This window comes from Saimiri boliviensis, chromosome 2 (assembly GCF_048565385.1).
Source record: "Saimiri boliviensis isolate mSaiBol1 chromosome 2, mSaiBol1.pri, whole genome shotgun sequence".
In the NCBI taxonomy this organism is placed as follows: Eukaryota; Metazoa; Chordata; class Mammalia; order Primates; family Cebidae; genus Saimiri; species Saimiri boliviensis.
This window is the reverse complement of record NC_133450.1, coordinates 190,093,216-190,111,867: the sequence shown is the minus strand read 5'-3', so window position 1 is coordinate 190,111,867 and position 18,652 is coordinate 190,093,216. Positions and strand designations below refer to the sequence as shown.

Sequence of the window (18,652 nt, the reverse complement as noted above, 5' to 3'; positions counted from 1 at the left end):
AGTTTATACTCCTCCAGCAGTCTATGAGTACAGTTCCTGTCTTAGAATAAACCAATGTTTTTTAAAACATTTGTTTTCTGTGCTAAATTCTGAATTTGCAAAAGGCTGTTTATGTTATTCCTTCCTCCAGTATTTACCGAGCATCTGTGGAGCTGGATTCTGCTCTGGGAATCACAGGGGATGTGTTAAGATGAATTCAACTGACACTTGAACCCCAGAGGTGGAGTGGGGTGGGAGCTGAGCACACAAAGGGCTAGAAAATGGTAGAAGCCTCAAGGCTTTCAGAGTGGGGAAGACATGACAGTGAGGGTGTCGAATTCCTCTGTACAACCCCTCACACTCTTGACAGTTTAGAGTACCTGGTGCTCTAAACTGAACAGAGGCTGAGACTTGAAGCTGGGGGCAGCAGCATGTCAGGTGGGAGCACCTGGAAGGTAGCCCATTGGAACAGACCATCAGAGGAGAGGCTGTCTCTACTCAGGGTGCCTCTGCTCTCGTGTTCTGGAAGTTGATGACATCTTTCACACAATATGGAACCTTTTCAGGGCCCTGAGGGAGGGGCTGTTCTTGTTTCTTCCAACACAAAAATGTTCATTATCCAGATGTTTCCTTCCACATAATTCTTGGGATGGTTGTGTGGATGGTGTCATCTTTAACAGCTATTGACAGGAAAGAGCCGCCTCCGAGTAGTTTTGAACAGTGGCAGCTTTCAGGTTCCTGGCTCTTCTGCGTGGCATCCCACACACACCTTTTCCTTCCCCATTCCTCTTTTAAACCAAAAGCAAAACAGCAATGATAAAATCACTTTAATAGGGTTTCATGTGCTGTAACACCAAGACATACAAGATGTGCTGTTCGAGTTGGGAAGGCCATTAGGGTAGAAAGTGGAAGACACAGGAACTGTGCCGACTGCTCACTCCTCACTCTGTGATTTTGGCAAGGCCCTTCAATTTTGAGTTTCCCATTTCCTCACTTAAATGGAGTTGCCAGCTCTGTCTGCAATCAGGTGGTTACAAGAACCAAATAATGCAAAGAGTTTTGTGGACCGTGAAGTGCTATGTGAAAGGAAGGAGTCTTGCTGTTAGTCGTTTTTGTTAAATTTTGGTTGGCCCTGGCATGCTATCAATCGCTCCTGGGCCAGGTAGGGAGCCCCACTGAGATCCTTGGTTTCATGGCGGCTTTGCTACTGTTCAGTCTCCTGAAGGTAGAATTGCATGTCCTCTTAGGGAACTGCGGTTCAGCTGCATGACTCGTTCTTTGGGGTCAGGAGAAATGGCAGGCAGATTCCTCTGTATTGTGACAGAGGTAATTCCTCATAGACTTGACTCTGAGTTGATCCAGTGTTTGCAGGAACTTTGTTTCCTAAGAAGAGAAATAGACAAGCAGCCTGTCTAAGGACCACGTTCTGGGTGTGCAGGGAAAGGGCTCTCCATAGAGGCATATATTAGGGTTCTCCAGAGAAACAGAGCCCATAGAATGTGTGTGTGTGAGAGAGGGTGTATGTGTGCGTGTACAAGGAGATTTATTATTAAAAAATGGATCGTGTGATTATGGGACCTGGCAAGGCCCAAGATTTGTTGGTAAGTTAATAAGCTGGAGACTCAGGAGAACCAGTAGTTTCCTACCGGTCTAAGACTGAAGGCCTGGGAACCAGGGGAGTCAATAGCATAGTTCAAATCTGAAGGCAGGAAAAAAGCCAGTGCCCCATGTCAAAGGCAGTCGGGCAGGAGAGTTCTCTCTGACTCGGGAAGGTCAGCCTTTTTGTTGTGTGCTGGCCTTCAACTGATTAGATGAGGCCCATCCACAACGATGGGTGTGCAATCTGCTGTGTTCAGTGTACCAATGTAAATGTTGATGTCATCCAGAAACACTCAGAATAATATTTGACCATATATTTGGGCACCCCATAGACCAATCAAGATGACACATAAAAGGAACTATCCCAGGCAGGAAAGCACAACTTTGGATGGGAGAGAAGCTTCTCAGTGGGCAGGGTTCTTGTTGCACATGGTGCTTGGATTTTGGAGGGGTTTGCTGGAAGGTGGTCAGGATACTGAGGTCAGCATCCAGCATGCTGGTAGGATGGGTGCTCTCAACAGATCCCCTCCCTCCTTAACTTCCTGGAGCCACAGCATTAGCAAGTTAATAAGAACAAGAAGAAGCCGATGTGAATATCCACTCGTTATAGAAGCAGAACGAGGAACCCTGGAGTCAGAAAGGCCTCTGAGATCATCTGGTTCAACCCCTCTCATCTCACCTGCAAGGAATATTAGCCCTGATGGATTGGGCAGTCTGCCAAGGTCACACAGCCGGTGAGCGGGGAGCCAGACTGGTCCTGGGCTGACAGCTTCGTCATCATTATCCAGAAGGCAAAGGTTGTTCCTCAGTCCCTGGGGGGATTAGTTCCTCTCTTGAAGCAGTTCCAAAGTGAGGAAGGCTGGACAGAGTACGTGCCAAGATCCCAGCAAGTCACCTCCGTCAGGGCAGCTGTGCTGGGTACTGGACACAGTGCCAACAGCACCCCTCAGCTTGAGGAGTGACCCTGTGACTAGCCCCAGGTATACAGGTGGGGTTTGACACTTTGGTTGGGAAGCCTGGCGTATGGTGAGGGGGTACATCAGCCCAGGTGACCAGGTCCCCCAGGGTATATAGGTAGAGGGAAGGGTCCTCTTCAGCAGAGGGCCCTGGCTCTACTCTGGGCAGCTGGCACCCTGCCCCCACTGGCACCAACAGCCTGTGTTGGCCGCCCCTCTGATGCATCTAGAACTTGCTGGATACCTCTTTGGTGGGCCACTCTCTTCTTCATGATACCACCCTGTGCTTTCCTCCCAGGCTGCCTGACCATGATGAATCCTGTAGAGACCTGCATGTGGTCAGATAAACCTCAGGGTTAGAGGGCAGGGAGCCTGAGATGACCTCAGTAACCCTGACTAATGACCAACTGACAGCCAGAGGGAGGAAGTGACTTACCTGGTGTCACTCTACCTGGTGGGACCAGGATGGAGCTGGAGCTGGGACTGTGCTCTTCCAGCGCCTGCCTCCTTTGCTGACCTGAATATATCTGTGTTCTGTTGTCCCTGGTGGAGTGGAGGGAGCACTGACTTGGGCTGGAAAGGCAGTGTAAATGGCTGCATGGTTAAGGACAGGGGTTTTGGAACCAGGATGCTTCCTCACTTGCCCCGTGGCTTTCCATAAAATGGCAGTGTCTGTGGGGTACCACCTCATGGGGTTGTCTTGACAGTTAAACAAGAAGCTGGATGGCATGCACTTAGCACAGACCCCAGCATGCACTGTTTCTAGAATGGTGATTACTGCACTATTGACAGTTGACTCTTTGAGACCTTGGCCCAACCACTGAGCTCTGAGCTATGTACTTGTAGCAGTCAGGTAACGAGGGGGCTGGACGTACTATAGTCCCTCTGAGACTCACTCTGTGGCAGTTCTGTGAGAACTGCAGGTGAAGCCGCTTGGTGAGCAGGGAAGCCCCTGCAGTGTAAGGGGTGTAGCCGTGACTGGTCTGGCATGAAAGCCTGTCCCCCCGTGGCTTTACCTCATTAGCGTGTGGCCCCAGGCCTCTCTGGAGGCAGACCTCACCACGTCCAGCAGGCTGGAAGATTGCGTGCATGGGACACTGGGCCTTTGTGCAAGTGTGGTCTGTTGAGACTCAGAAGGCATAAGCCCAGATGTACATCTGCCTCCATGTGCCACAGCCCTGCGAAGTGCCTGCTGTGGGCCCTGGCTCTGTCTGCAGCACAGGGGTCCCGGGATGCCTGCCCTCTCACAGTTGGCCTAAGGATACTGGTGCCACACGTGCTAGCCTGACCCCTGCTCCTCATCCCAGTGGACGTGCCAGCATTTCCACATCTGGGGGCTGTTCACAGGAGCGTATTTTGCTTTCTGGAGCTGTGGGTATTCTCTGTCCACTTCTTGAAAGGGTGGAGCCCTAATTGTTTGGAGGACCTACCCTTCAGATTGTCAGCATCTGTTACCACACCCCCCTGTTTCCTGCCAGCTTCTTAAAGGGTGTTGTGTATGTGAAGCACAAACCCAATGAGGGCTCCTGGTCCACCTTTCCCAGTTGCCTGCCTTTAAAGGTTGCACCTCTAGTCCTGGCATCCCAAACCCACGATAGCCTGGCCCCGCCTTCTTTGGGGGCCACTCCCTGTTTCCTTCTACCTCATGAGCATTAGCTTAAGGCAACAAGAACCCTGATTTTCACCTCCACATCCCCCAGCTTTTCTCTCTCCCAGATTTGGTTTATGCTTGTCCTGCCCCAGTTACCCTTTCACCTGATAGCCTCATCTTCCTCCTCTCCTTGAGAGCCTTCTACACCTGGGCCTACCCCTCTCTGTTGGTGACACCAGGCAGGTTTGTTGGCATCCCTGGCCCTCAAGGTGTCTCCTTGCATAAGGACTTGAGAGTCTGTGAAATGCCACCTCCTGCCTGAAGTTTTACTGAATCCTAGGGCTGGATTTCCTTTTTGCCTCCTCCGAGCTGCTAGTACATGCAGCATTCTAGGGCCCTGGGAGCCAGGCAGAGCTAGGCTGTTCCTGGCTTAGCCTCTGCTTCTGTCTGAACCTTGGTTTCTGAATTATAAAATGCAGTATAACTCTTGCCTCTCTGTCTTGAGGATAAGGAGTAGTTTACTTCCAATGCCTAGGACGTAGGACAGTGCCTGGCGCAGGCAGGTGCTCACTCTGTCCAACTGTGTGCTTACAGACAGTGGTGCCCCAATTCTCCTGCTAAGCCACAAGTTCCCCAGGAGGCAGGGGCCTCATCTAATGTCACAGGAGTGTTCAGCATCTGGCCTCAGGTCCAATGTGGCCCATAGTAGGGGCTCAGTGGGTATTCGAGAAAGAAGAGCAGGCACCCCACTTGCCTGTGTAGTTGGATCTTGCAGTGAACAAGGATTTAGAAAGCAGTCTCCTAAGTAGAAATGGTTCCTTTAAAAGGAGGTCCGTTTGCCCCCTGCCTTTGGCCCCCAAAGCAGCAAGCGCGCCTCAGTGAGTCTCCACGGGGGATGGCGCCAGAACGTGGCCTGCAGCGGCTCTGAGGCCTCCCGCACGCAAAGGCAGTCACTGGAAGATGCGGAGTGACGGCAGAGCTGAAGGCATATCATTGTAGACAGTGCTCCAAGGCAAGGTCTGAATGGCCTTTTTACTCACAGTGAAAGCAATTAGTTGTCATCAAGTTTGCAGACTTTGTCTCCCCTCTAGTAGTTCAGGCCAGAGGGGATCACGAGAAGAGCCTGTCCTATACCGATGACCAATGGAAAGGAGCAAACCCAGGCACCCTGACTCCAGACTTGGGCCTTTCCCTCGCCCTAGGGCTGAGCATAAAAGATCCAGCAGTACAGGTTCCGCCGGGCAGCCACAGGCCCTGCTCTGCTTCCAAGGTGACCATTGTTCTGGTCCCACAGCCATGCTTCCTCGGTGCCCACCCTCTGTTGCATGGGTGTTTCTGTGCTTGCCTAGAAAAGAGATGGCAGAAGAACTCCAATTAGTCAGTCTCCTGGCTCCTAGACAGCTCCGGAAACTAGACTAGATAGTGGAGGAGGAGGTGGGGCCTCCTGCCGTGTGACGGTTGGGGTGGCTCCAGCTCCCAGCTGCCCTGCCCTGCTCTGCCCTTGCTGGCCTGCAGCACACCCCAGAGGCCCCCTGCTGCCCTGTGCCACTTGCCCTCAGCCTCCGAGGGACCCCTGAATTCAGACGTTGAAGCACCCTGGTTAGGGGGAGTATTACTCTCTAGCAGATATTTGAATGGTTTAGATGGGGAGAAAGTCGTCTCCCTTTCGATGTGGCACCTGGAACTTGGCTGGTTTTGTCGCGTGTCTAATTAGGAAGAGCTGCCTGCCACTCCCGCGGAGCTTATCACTCACTCCCTGGTGCCCAGTATGCTTTTAACACCTCAGGGACCTGACCAGTAGATGCCCTGGCCCCCAAAAGACCAGAAATAAGACAGACTGATTAAAAAAAAAAAAAAAGATGCCAGAAAGCATCTGGGAAAGGCCAGAGAGCCCTGGTCCAGGAGTTAAGGAGCCTGGGACCTAGTCCTTGTGACTTTCTTCCCTTCCTCAGGCCTCAATTTCCCCCCTGTAAAGTGGGGTGACTAGACAGACATGAGATCTGCCCTGTGTGTTTTACGTTTTATACAAGAACTGACCTGGATGGCTCCCACATGGGAGTGTCAGATTGTCAAAGCACCACTGAACTCGGGAGCTGTGGACCCAGAAATGGGAACAGGCTCTAAAGTTGGTGTTGGGACCCTCCCATTCCCAGTGCAGTGTTGGCCTCTGAGGCTTTAGTCAGCAGGCCTTCTGTGGCTCTGCGGGCAAAGACAGCCTCAGAGGTGGAAGAGTCTTGGAGATGGGGCTCCAAAGAAGCCTCCAGGAGTGGTCATTGAAATGATAATATTCACTAAACGCCTTCTGCACCAGGCACTATTCTAAACATTTGATGTATGTGGATTCATTTAATCCTCGTAACATCTTTCTCTAGTGGGTGCTGTTGTCTCCCCTCTAGAGATGAGGAAACTCAGGTAACTTGCCCCAGGTCACCTATTGGAGCCAGGATTTGGGCCAAGCTGTCTGGTGGGATCAGTGTTTTCACCCAGCACACAGTGCTGCTATGCCTGTTGGTTCACCTGGACTGAGAACTTTGCCTCCCTCCAGGTGGTTGGCAAGGGGCAGCCCCAGTCAGTGGCAAGTGCATCATTCCAGTAATGCAGCCCTTCCTGACACCACTGGGGCCCTGAGCCTAATCTACCTGCAACCCTGGCATCTCAGGCACAGATCCCTGGTGGCTGCAAAGCCATGTGAAAGAGATCAGATGGCACAGCTGGCATGCCCACCACTGGCAGAATAGAGGTTTCTTGGGCTGAGAGTTAGTGGCAGGGCCTGGGAATGGAGAGCTATACAATTCTACCTAGCTCTGTCACCCTATGTTTAGGGAGTGGTATGAATTCCCAGACAAGCCCAGCTGGTAAAATTAGAAGTGAAGGGCCTACAGGTCAGCGTCTGTCATTTCCAGTGAGGCTCCTGCACGTCCGTGCCAGCCTGTGTCCTGCCCAGCTCCTCCCTGCCCAGAGGTTCCTGGGCATTGCTCCTTAAACATTCCTGGGGGTGCTGCCCTGCATTACTTAAGACCATCCAGAAACCCACTTCCATCTGCCTCCAGCATCATCTCCCACTGTGTACCTATAAGTCCCCAGCCCTCTAGAGCAACCTCATGTACACCTTAAGCTTCTGATTCCCTGGGCCTCTGCCTCGGTTATTCCTCTGTCCGGTACCCATTTTCTCTGCCACATCATTGTGCCATGATCTCCTGTTTAAATTCTTTAAGGCCTTCTGAGATTCCCCTAATGGAAACCTGTCTCTTAGCTATCAAATTATGGTATCAGGTCTGTTCCCATTAAGGTGCCTGAGCTGTGTCTGTCCCTGTTTGGAGCTCTGCCTCTCCTACCAAGGGCTTCATGAAGGCCTTGTCCTCAGGTGAGCCACCACGCCTAGCCCATCTTCTTTGAAAATATATATTTGAGACTCTCCATAATGAAATGTTTAGGCATACCTCATTTTATATTGCACATTGCTTCACTGTGATTTGCAGATATTGCATTTTTTTTTAATAAAATGAAGGTTTTTAGCAACTTCCTGTCAAGTAAGTCTGTCAGCATCATTTTTCTAACAGCACGTACTCACTTTGTGTCTCTGTGTCCCATTTTGGTAATTCTCATAATATTTAAAACCTTTTTTACTGTTATTATACCTGTTTTGGTGACCTGTGATCACCATATGTTACTATTTTACTATTTTGATGTTTCTATTTTAATTGTTTTGGGGCACCACAACGTGTACCCACATAAGATGGTGAATTTAGTAAATGTTATGTGTGTTCTGACTGCTCCACCGACTAGCCGTTCCTTTCTTTCCCTCTCCTTGGGCCTCGTAAAACCCAAGAATGTTGAAATTAGGCCTATTAATAAGGCAACAATGGCCTCTACATTTTCAAAGGAAAGGAAGAGTCACACATCTCTCACTTTAAACCAAAACCGTAGGCATTTTTGGCCTAGTGGGGAAGGCATGTCAAAAACCGAGATCAGCCAAAGGCTAGGCCTCTTGCACCAAATAGTTAGCCAGGTTGTGGATGCAAAGGAAAAGTTGTTTAAGGAAATTAAAAGCGTTACTCCTGTGAATACACAATTGATAAGAAAGCAGAACAGCCTTATTGCCAATGTAGAGAAAGTCTGGTATGGAAAGAAGCTCAAACCAGCCACAAATTCTCGTAAATCAAAGCCTAATCTGGAGCAAGGCCTAATTCTTCAATTCTATGAAGGCTAAGAGAGTGGAGGAAGCTTAAGAAAAGCTAAGAGAGGTTGGTTCATGAGGTTTAAGGGAAGAAGCTATCTCCATAACATGGAAGTGCAAGGTGAAGCAGCAAGTGCTGATGTAGAAGCTATAGCAAGTGATCCAGAAGATCTGGCTAAGATGGTGGTTAGGCAAAACGACGGATTTCCAGTGTAGACAAAGCAGCCTTCTATTGGAAGAGATGCTATCTAGGACTTTCAGAGCCATAGAGGAGAAGCCAATGCCTGGCTTCGAAGGACAGGCTGCCTCTCTTGTTAGAGACTAATGCAGCTGGTGACTCTAAGTTGAAGCCAGTGCTCATTTGCCATTCTGAAAATCATAGGGATCTTGAGAATTATCCTAAATCTACTCTGCTGTTGCCCTGTGAATGGAACGATAAAGCCTGGATGACAGTTCCTCTGTTTACAGCATGGTTTACTGAATATTTTAAGCCCACTTTTGAGACCGACTGTTCAGGAAGAAAAGATTCCTTTGAAAATATTACTGCTTATTGACACTGCTCCTGGTCACCCAAGAGCTCAGCTGGAGATGTACAGGGAGATGAATGTTGTTTTCATGCCTGCTAACACGACATCCATTCTGCAGCCTATGGATCAAGGAGTAATTTCAACTTTGAAGTCTTATTATTTAAGAAATACATCTCATAAGGCTACAGCTGCCATAGATAGTGATTCCTCTGATGGACCTGGGCAAAGTAAATTGAAAACCTTCTTAAGAAGATTTACTGTTCTAGAAGCCATTAAGAACATTTGTGATTAATGAAAGGAGGTCAAAATAGCCACATTAACAGGAGCTTGGAAGAAGATTCCAATCCTCACAGATGACTTTGAGAGGTTTGGGACTCCAGTGGAGGAAGTAACTGCAAATGTGATGAAAATAACCAGAGAGCTACAATTACAAGTGAAGTCTGAAGATGTGACTGAATTCCTGGAATCTTAGGATCAAACTTGAACAAACAAGGAGTGACTTCTTATGGATGAACAAAGAAAGTGTTTTGGGATGGAATCTGTTCCTGGTTAAGATGCTGGGAATATTATTTAAATGACAACATAGGATTTAGAGTAGTACATAAACTTCATTGATAAAGCAGCAACAGAGTTTAAAAAGATTGACTCCAATTTTGAAAGAAGTTCTACTGTGGATAAAATGTTACCAAACAGCGTTTCGCTACAGAGAAATTTTTTGTGAAAGGAAGAGTCAATCTATGTGGCAAATTTTATCTCATTTTAAGAAACTTCCACAGTTGAGGGAAGGGGCATGAAAAAAATTTCCACAGCCACCCCAGCTTTCAGGAACTACCACCCTGATCAGTCATCAGCCGTCAGTGTCAAAGCAAGACCCTGCACCAGCAAAAAGATGACTCACTGAAGTCTCAGATGATTGTAAGCAGTTTTTGGCAATAAAATATTTTTTAAATTAAGGTATTACTTTTTTAAGACAGTGGTATTGCACATTTAATAAACTACAGTATAGTGTAAATATAACTTTTATATGCATTGGAAAACCAAAAAATTTTACAGGCGACTGCCACCATGCCTGACTAATTTTTGTGTTAGAAGTTGGGTTTCACCATGTTGGCCAGACTGGTCTTGAACTCCTGACCTCAAGTGATCTGCCCACCTTGGCTTCTCAAAGTGCTGGGGTTAGAGGTGTGAACCACTGCACCCAACTTTGGTGAGGGTTTTTTTGTTTGTTTTTTTCAGGGAAGCACAAAGTTGGTGAACACTGGAGCAAGTATAGCTTGTTGCTTGTGGACTGGGCAGTCTGTTAAACCTTCATCAGATCCACTCAGGATTATCACCTGCTCTCTTCGAGCCTAGCCCTTGCCTTCTCCACATTCCCATGAGCAGGCCCCGCCATGGCCGCAGTCTGTGGGCAGCATACCCGCCTAGCTCTCCTTGTGAAGAGGCCCAGGCAAGTTCTTAGGGTCCCTTTCAGTTCTAACATTCTCTGATTCTAAGGAAAGTTCTTTATTCTTCTGTTCTTTCTATAAATGTAGTTCTACTTACAAACCTTTCTGCTCCGGCGGTCAACAGAAACCCCCAGTCTGTTAATGTTTCTGCTTTCTACCTAAGAGGCATGAAATTACAGCCTGCCACCTAATATGAAAGTTCATTTTGTATGAATGTATAGATGGTGACGTCCAGATAGCTTTTGACCGAAAACATGTGGTCACAGACTCCCCTGTGAGATTGGTCTCTGGACTGTCATGGATTGGCCCAACTGATAAGGAGGACAGGCCTGGTAGATAGGCAGGAGGCAGCAACATCTGGCAAGCTGGCCTGGCACAAGGGCCTTTGGTTTCCCAGGAGAGAAGATGCTCCCAAATGAGCATTTTCTCAGGGAAAGGGCTTCCTAAACACACACAGCTCCTAGAAGCCCAACGTGCTTAAAATCCTATTTACTCTCCTGTGGCTTAAAATCATATTTGCTTTCATGTGTTTCTCATCTTAATTACATTTTTTCTGCACTAGTGTCTTTATTCATTATTTAAAACAACTTTCAAAAATAATTATGCAGTAATCCCTTCTACTCTACACAGTAGCTGTTTGCCTTCCTGTATTAGGTTTTTCAGCTCTTGGTGTTGTGGATATCTGTATGACAACATTGCTGTCTTCAGAGTGTAGATATTACCGGCCTAGTATGTGATGTCAGTATTTACCAGTGCCCAGGCAAGGAGCAGAATTCCCTGTGGGGTCCTGCTCACATTGCCTGAGACTTGTTTAGAAAGCCTGCGTTATGCTTTGCCCTCCACTCATAAAAAATCTTGTATTTTACTTTTTAGCTAAGCATAATTTCATGCGTGCTTTTCCATGTCACTACATAATCTTCAGATTTATCATTTTAATGGCTGCTTAATATTCCATCCAGTTAACATGCCATAATTTACTTAACTGTTCCCTATTGTTGGGGCTGTAATGAAAATTTGAATTTGCCGTGTAAGATGGGGGAAGGCTTGTTTTAATTTTACCGTTAGAACATCCCCTGCCCTAACTGCATGCCATTACTCGTCCAGCTTTGGTAAGGCGCAGATGCTTCTGGACCAGTAAATCCTGCATGAGAGGTGTGTGCACAAGTCCCTCTGATTTAATAGCTAATCTATTCACTGCACATGTTTTCCTTTAAGGCTGGTATTTATGTAGAATATCCGTCTCTTCTGAATATTGTGTAACACTAAACTATGCATTTGGCATATTGTCCCAGATCCTTTATCACTGCTCTCAGGGACTTTCATAAAGTATCTGGAATTTGGGAGTAAACAGTGGTTTCTGGCTGTCAGTTCTCTTTCATTTATCCCACCACATTCACTGAGTATCTTGTTGTAGCAAGAGTGAGCAAAAGCATTCCTGGTTATCGGGGGCCAACGGGAAGTACATCTGTGAATTGTTTGTGGTTCCTTTAGATTAAATGCCAAATTGCATGAAAAGTGCTTCATCATCTGTAGAGTACATAGGGTGGTTGCTAGTCATGCTTTTGTGAAGGAGGGTGAAGAGGAAGGTCGTTTTCCCAGGTCAGTACCTTCTTGGCTGCCGTATCCTCAGCCCCCAGAACTCTGCAGACAGGAGGCTAGACTTCACTCTCAGAACCGAGGAAGACGAATGCAGGTGATGAGGATCCTACAAAGCAGTAAGTAGCAGATTGGATAGTTTAGTACATTTAGTGATTTACGAAGTTGTCCACTATTCTTAACAGTTGGTCATCACCTTAAAGTGACAAAGTTCTACCACTCTATAGCTTTTCCCTTCTCTTTTCCTGTTTTTTTCCTCTGTAAAAAAGGAAGCATCATCCTCAAAACTAATAATGATCCCAGTTTACTCATGGGACCCAGTAGAAGCTGTGTTTGCCAAAGTATGGGACATTTTCTCATAGATGTGATATTAGGTGTCCTGAGAACTACATGGTGAGGAGGTTTTTCCCTTTTTATTCTTTCTCTTTCCAGAGAGAGAAAATTAATTCGTATTTGCCAGATAAAGTGTCTGTCTGCTGATTGCATTTCCCACCAGCTCTCCAACAGTTGCACATCCCCACTCTCAGCAGAGAAAGTAAGCCCCACGCTCAGCCTCCCAGCAGGCATCAGCCTCGGTGGTTTTCATTCATTCTGCTTAGTATCTATTTTTGGCAAAGAATAATGGCTCATGGGATGGTGATCTAAAGTTGTCTTTTTAAATGAATTTATTTTATCTAAAAAGTGAGGCAAGATAAATAAAAATAGTAAGTAACCACCCAGTTACTACTACCACCCAAGTGGTAGGCAGAAATGGCCCAAGTCATGAAGTCACATGACTAAATAAAGTTTGGGAAATACTAGCATAAAGTTAATTCATGTAAACACTAACGATCATGGGCACAGCATTCTTGGCTTCTGTTTCATCAGGGCGTGTGTCCACATGAGCTGCCCTGGATCATAAAGGCCAGTCTGAAAGCAGCTTTTTTGCTCGGAAGGGCTGATGTCATTTGTGTGTGTTTTATCAGCTGCTATTCAAGGAGCATAACTCCCGTGTCTTCTGCTATATCTTTATGCCATCAGAACTCTGATTTTGGGAAGGCCTCAAGAGAGCATTGAGCTCACTTATAGTCCTTAACCCCTTTTGCATCAAGCCCCACTTCTACTTCCTCACCTCCTTGGACCTGGTGCTCCAGACAACAATGACAGTGAATATTCATAATGAAGGACTATTAGCCCGAAAAAGAAAGTCAGACACACGCTGCAACATGGAAGAACTTTGAAAACGCTATGAAACTGAATGATTCCACGTTATTCAGGATGTGCCTAGAGCGATCAGATTCATAGAGACAGAAAGTAGAAGGGTAATTGTGGGGTCTGGGGAGGGATAATAGGGAGTTGTTGTTTAATGGGTACAGGGTTTCAGTTTGAGAAGACGAAAATGTTCTAGAGATGGATGGTGGCAAAGATTACCAAAAGTGTGAATGTACCTAATCCAACTGAATTGTACATAAATCGTGGCTAAAATGGTCAATGTTGGCTGGGGGCAGTGGCTCACACCTGTAATCCCAGCACATTGGGAGGCTGAGGCAGGCAGATCATATGAGGTCAGGAGTTTGAGGCCAGCCTGGCCAACATGGCAAAACTCCATCTCCACTAAAAACACAAAAATTAGCCGGGCGTGGTGATGCACATTTGTGATCCCAGCTATTCAAGGGGCTGAAACATGAGAATTGCATGAATCCAGGAGGTAAAGGTTGCAGAGAGCTGTGATTGCACCACTGCACTCCAGCCTGGGTGACAGAGTGAGACTTCATCTTAGAATAGAAAGAATAGAAAATGAGAATAGAATAGAATAGAATAGAATAGAATAGAATAGAATAGAATAGAATAGAATAGAATAGAAAATAGAATAGAATTCAATGTTATTACATGTATTTTACCACAATAAAAAATAAAGTAGGCAGCAAGCACGTTCTTTCCAGCCTCATTGCATTGGCTTGCCCTGGTCCTACCACCAGGAAACTGCCCTTCTTGTGTTTCCACTTGTCAGAGCTGACAGTTCAAATGCCATTTCTCTTCCCTCCCACCCGGCCACTCCCAGCCCTGCACTGAGCCCCCCTTGACACCAAGCATGATAGTAATTTAGACGCATGTTGTGTCTGCTGGAAACAGTGGGCTTCCTGAGAGCAACCTCCATGGTAAACCTTCCCTACATTCCCCACTTGGGCCATGCACATAGTATCCATGATCAAACAGCAGGTCGCTTCCCTGTTTGACCAGGAAGTGCCTGATTTTAGCATCCTAGCATCCATCTTTCCAGCCACCACTCGCCTCCCAGGACTGAGCAGCAGCCAAAATGAACACCTCCTGTCTGAGACCTCATCTAGACAGGCAATCACCCATCAGCCCACACTGGTGCCAGGCCTTAGCATCTTCTTTAGAAGATTAAGAGCTTGCTTTCTTTATTCAGAAGTGAAGCTGGACAGCCTCTCCAATTCCTAGATGAGTTCAGTCTGTTTAGAAGATGCTCTGGGGGAGATAGAAGAAAAGGGAAGGGGTCACTCGGGTTTTGCGGTAGAGAAAAGTGGCCTCTGGTCTCCTTGGGGAGGCTCTTATTGGTTGTTTTAAATGCATGTGTGAGCTGGTGGGAACTGCACAGCCCAGTCTTCTCCTTGTACAGATGAGGACTGAAAGTCCAAAGAGGGCAAGGAACTGCTCTAGAGGGAAAACCCCCAGCTTGTCTATGAAGCAAGGGTTCAGAAGCTCTGCATGTTCTGGGCGGGTGTCAGGACACACCTGGAGCATCGTGTTCACATCTGGGCTCTGCCTCTTAAGACTGAGATTCACAAGTGGATGGAGGCAGGGCTGTCATTAGGTCTTTGAGCCTTGTGAGCCAGCCTGGCTCAGGAGGAGCAGAGACCTGGCATTGGGGGTTGGCAGGGTAGGTAAAACCCAGACAGGGGCCTGTGTCTGTGTCATTCTTACCTCCCCACTGGCAGCTCTGAGTTTGTGGTGCTTCTGGGTGGGAATCCAGGTGAGGAAGCACATACTGCAACATCCATTTCATCTCTGCTTTCTTCTTTTTTGCCTGCAGAATTTCAGAGGCAGGAAAGTGTCCGGTCCCAGCATAAAGGTATCCAGTTATATGACACCCCTTACGAACCCGAAGGCCAAAGTGTTGACTCAGACTCGGAGAGCACAGTCAGCCCCCGACTGCGGGAGAGCAAGCTGCCCCAGGATGATGACAGGCCCGCCGATGAGTACGACCAGCCTTGGGAGTGGAACCGGGTCACCATCCCAGCCTTGGCAGGTAAGGAGCCCTAACCCCGCTCAGGAGGCAGCTGCTAAGCACTCACTTTGGTCACAGCCTGCGCCCAGGACAAACTCCAGGGCTGTTTAGTAATCCAGCTGGGTGGTCCTTTTTCTCAGTACCCTCAAAGATATAGGCTGAAGAGGAAAGCAAGAGGTGAGGGAAGGGAGACCAGGCCAAGGAGAAATTCTGGGCCTGGCATATGGGGTCTCGGCATTCCAGCCTCCACACTCTTCAGAGATGGACGGCTCAGATGCTCTCATTGTCTGGCTGTCTTGGTCCTACTTATTGATAATGCCCTTGCTCACTGAAGCCAAGATTTCAGTTTTCAGAAGGAACTTCTGAGAAAGTGAGAGGAAACCAGTGTACACAGCAGCTCCTGTTGGGCCTGAGTGGGCTCAGCGACCCCATCCACCCCTGGGAGCTGAGCTAGGCCTGCACGGCTCACAGGGCCTCTGTGTCTCCTGTCCCAGCTTCAGCGTGTACCCACTAACAGAGCACAGGCGGTGGGCAGAGCCCAGCCCCTCCCAAATGACCGTACCCTGGCCAAAAGCTCCTTGAGTGACTTGAGTGTCCCCTTCCTCCCCACTCAGAGGCTGCTTTTCTAGAATGTGGGTATCGGTCACAATTCTAGAACTCCTCTCCTACAGCCCTTTTGAAGAGTGATCTTGGGCACATGCATCCTAAGTCATAAATCTAAGCTCACGCCTTTGTATTCTAATCCCACTCCTTAGAAGTTATGATGTCAAAGTTATGATAAGTTAAGAAAAGGCATTGTTTATAATCATGGAAAATTGAGAGCAACCCAAATATTCAGCAATGGGGATTGGATTTCTGTGCTTCTATATGGTGGAATATTCATTGTGCAGCCACTAAAAAGTGATGTTTATCAAGAGTTCATAACTACCTAGAGAAATGCTTGTGTCTAATAAAGAGATGAAAAGCCAGATGCCAGTTTTTACGTATCTGAGAGTTTAGGCGTGTAATTTTAAGTGAGTAACATTTAATTCCTACCTGGACAGTCATAAAAGGAAACTTTTTCATTTGTTTAAAATTTATTTTGCCTTAAATCTCCTTTTTTTTTCATATACGACTAGACTCTTCCTCCCTTTCTAATCCTAAACAGTGAAGCCTCTGCCCTGCCCTTATTCCAGGCCCCTTAATTGCTGTTGTAGCCATTTCAGTACATATTACTCACAGTTCCTTGGACATAGCATGCCCTGTGCAAATCCCACTTTTCTAGCTAAAATGCCCTTCCCTGCCTGTCTTATCTGGAACAATCCTGTGCCTCCTTTGAGGCCCAGCGTACACATAACCATCTCTTCAAGCCCTCCTGGGTACTCAGCCATGCACCCCCACAGACTCCTGCTGCCTCTCTGGGCCTGTCGAGTTTCCTGCACACATCACTGCAGGACCATTTCTCATACCACATCAGGGTTAGTTCTGTAGGTGTAGGTCTCACCTGCCAGGCTGTGAGCTCATCAAGGACAGCCTGTCTCATCACCTTTCTGTAGCCCCAGCCCCTGGCTGAAAGCCAAAGACAAGAGTCATCCTGTGGCTGGAGGTCCTGGGTCCACCTAGGTCTCCCCTCTGCATTTTACAGCCTCCTGTATTCCCTTGAACCAAAGGAATCCAAGGACTGTCCCCTGGGCATGGCTGATCAGGGCCTGTGTTTCTCTGGGTGTGGGAGGAACTGGGGCTACCCAGGAGCTTGCTGTTTGCAGACACAAGTTTGATTAAAGGGCTAAAAAGGCTCATGTGGCAACTTTCCCAGACACTGAAGGCTCACATTATAGTGTAGCACCACAGGCAGGTGTAGGACCTCACCCTCCCCTGAACTGACCATCTGCGGGCCACTCAGGGGCTGCCCTTGCCTTTGATGCTCTAGTCTAGTCTGGCATCTTGTTACTCAAAGTGTGGTCCCTGAACCAGCAGCACTGGCATCACCTGGAGCTGGTTAGAAATGCAGGGTCTGAGGTCCCATCCCAGGCCTACAGAGTCAGAAGGTGTTTTAACAAGATCTCAGGTGATTTGTGAAAGTGAAAAGTACTTCCCCTACAGGATATCATCTTTCGAGAAAACTCTCAGGCCAGAACTTCCCCGCTTCTGCCCAAAGGTGGTTTTAGGACTCCTGTTCTAAAAGAGTTAAACTGTTCTAAAAGAGTTTAGAACTCTTGTTCACAAAGAGTTCAGATAGAAGAGTTCATAAAGGTCTCAGATAGAACTGTCTCATTAGAATGAGTTTCTGAGCCTACAAGCATCCATTTTGGCCTGGGTTTTGTGTGGCGGAATTGCCATCACAGGTGTCATGAGCAATCTGAGTTATTGGGCTGTTGATAGAAGGTAGACACAGAATCACATCCAAGTCTGTGTCTCATCCTGTCACCAGTTTCTATGGGTCCTGCTCCAGAGCAGGCACTGCTGTTTTTCCTAAGCAGTTTTGGCTCACTTCTGCCTCCTGGGATAGAGAAGGAGGAGGCCATCTCATCAGGGGCTGGAGAGGTTCTGTGGACACCAACCTTCTCTCCCTGTGTCTGTGGACAGAGTCTGTCAGGTGCAGTGTGAGCAGGCAAGAAGCATCCTCAATGTTTGCTGTCACTGGAGGGAAAGTGGAGAGGTGGGTGGGCCACCACTCAGATGATGAGGGTGAGTTGAAGCAGCTTGGTTGGATTGCTGGTGTGTCACCACAGTCCCATGTGTAAGCCCAGAAGTACAGCTGCCGAGGAATGATGGTGAGGACCCCCACCTGAGTACCTGAGTCAGTGTTGTGTGTGCATGTGACAGTGTACGTCCACCTGCATGTGTGCAAGTGCATGTACTCATTGGTGTGGTCAGTGGGTAAGGCAGCATTTGGCTGGGCCCCATCCTTAGCATAGTACCTGTTGGAAATGCCCTAGGCAGTTTTTTCTTGACTCTTGGGACTCTGCGCTGAGTCTTAGGAGCCTGGGGTGCAGGATCCATAGCTGGAGGAAGAGCTGTATGGGATGGAGTTGGCTGGGCAAAATCATTACCCTCTCCTTTCACCCCTTATATTCACTGATTCTGCAGGCTTGGCCTGGATGGGGAAACTTGGTCTAGGAATGGGATTGATGCTTTCAAATTTCCAAAGGGTGTAGAGTATGGGGGCCTCTAAGGGACAGACCTGGGCCTGTCGAGGGGGAGTCACAGGGATGTAGGACCCAGGTAAAAGGTAAGAATTTTGGTTAGATAGCAATGTGTGTAATGAGCTTCCCAGCACTGGGTTTGCAAGCAGCAGCTTGAGTGAGGCAGGGCTCTGATGGAGGGTGTGTCCTGGGAGGTTGGTCTGCAGCCAGCTCTGGGGACTCATCCAGGCTTCATTTCATCAGAACCCCAGCATGCTGGTCAGAGACAGGGAGAGGGGAAGATGGCCAAATTAACTCCATCCATCTATGAAGCAGAAGTGCTTTTCAGCTTTCAAAGTGCTGTCCCAAATTGCGTTTGTAAAAAGAGGCACCTCTCAGGCACTGCCTCAGCATTCTCCACCACAGCGCCCTTCTCAGGCAGTGTTTCT

The 18,652-nt window shown here is 47.8% G+C and overlaps 1 protein-coding gene across 1 annotated transcript in view; it reads left to right on the top strand.

Annotated features, from left to right (window-relative positions):
- Positions 1-18,652, top strand: part of SHB (SH2 domain containing adaptor protein B) — a 151,125-nt gene that overhangs the window by 79,857 nt on the left and 52,616 nt on the right. Inside the window, exon 3 of the mRNA XM_003940107.4 lies at positions 14,905-15,120. Coding sequence (XP_003940156.3) covers positions 14,905-15,120 — 216 coding nt within the window. The remainder of the gene's footprint in view (positions 1-14,904; positions 15,121-18,652) is intronic.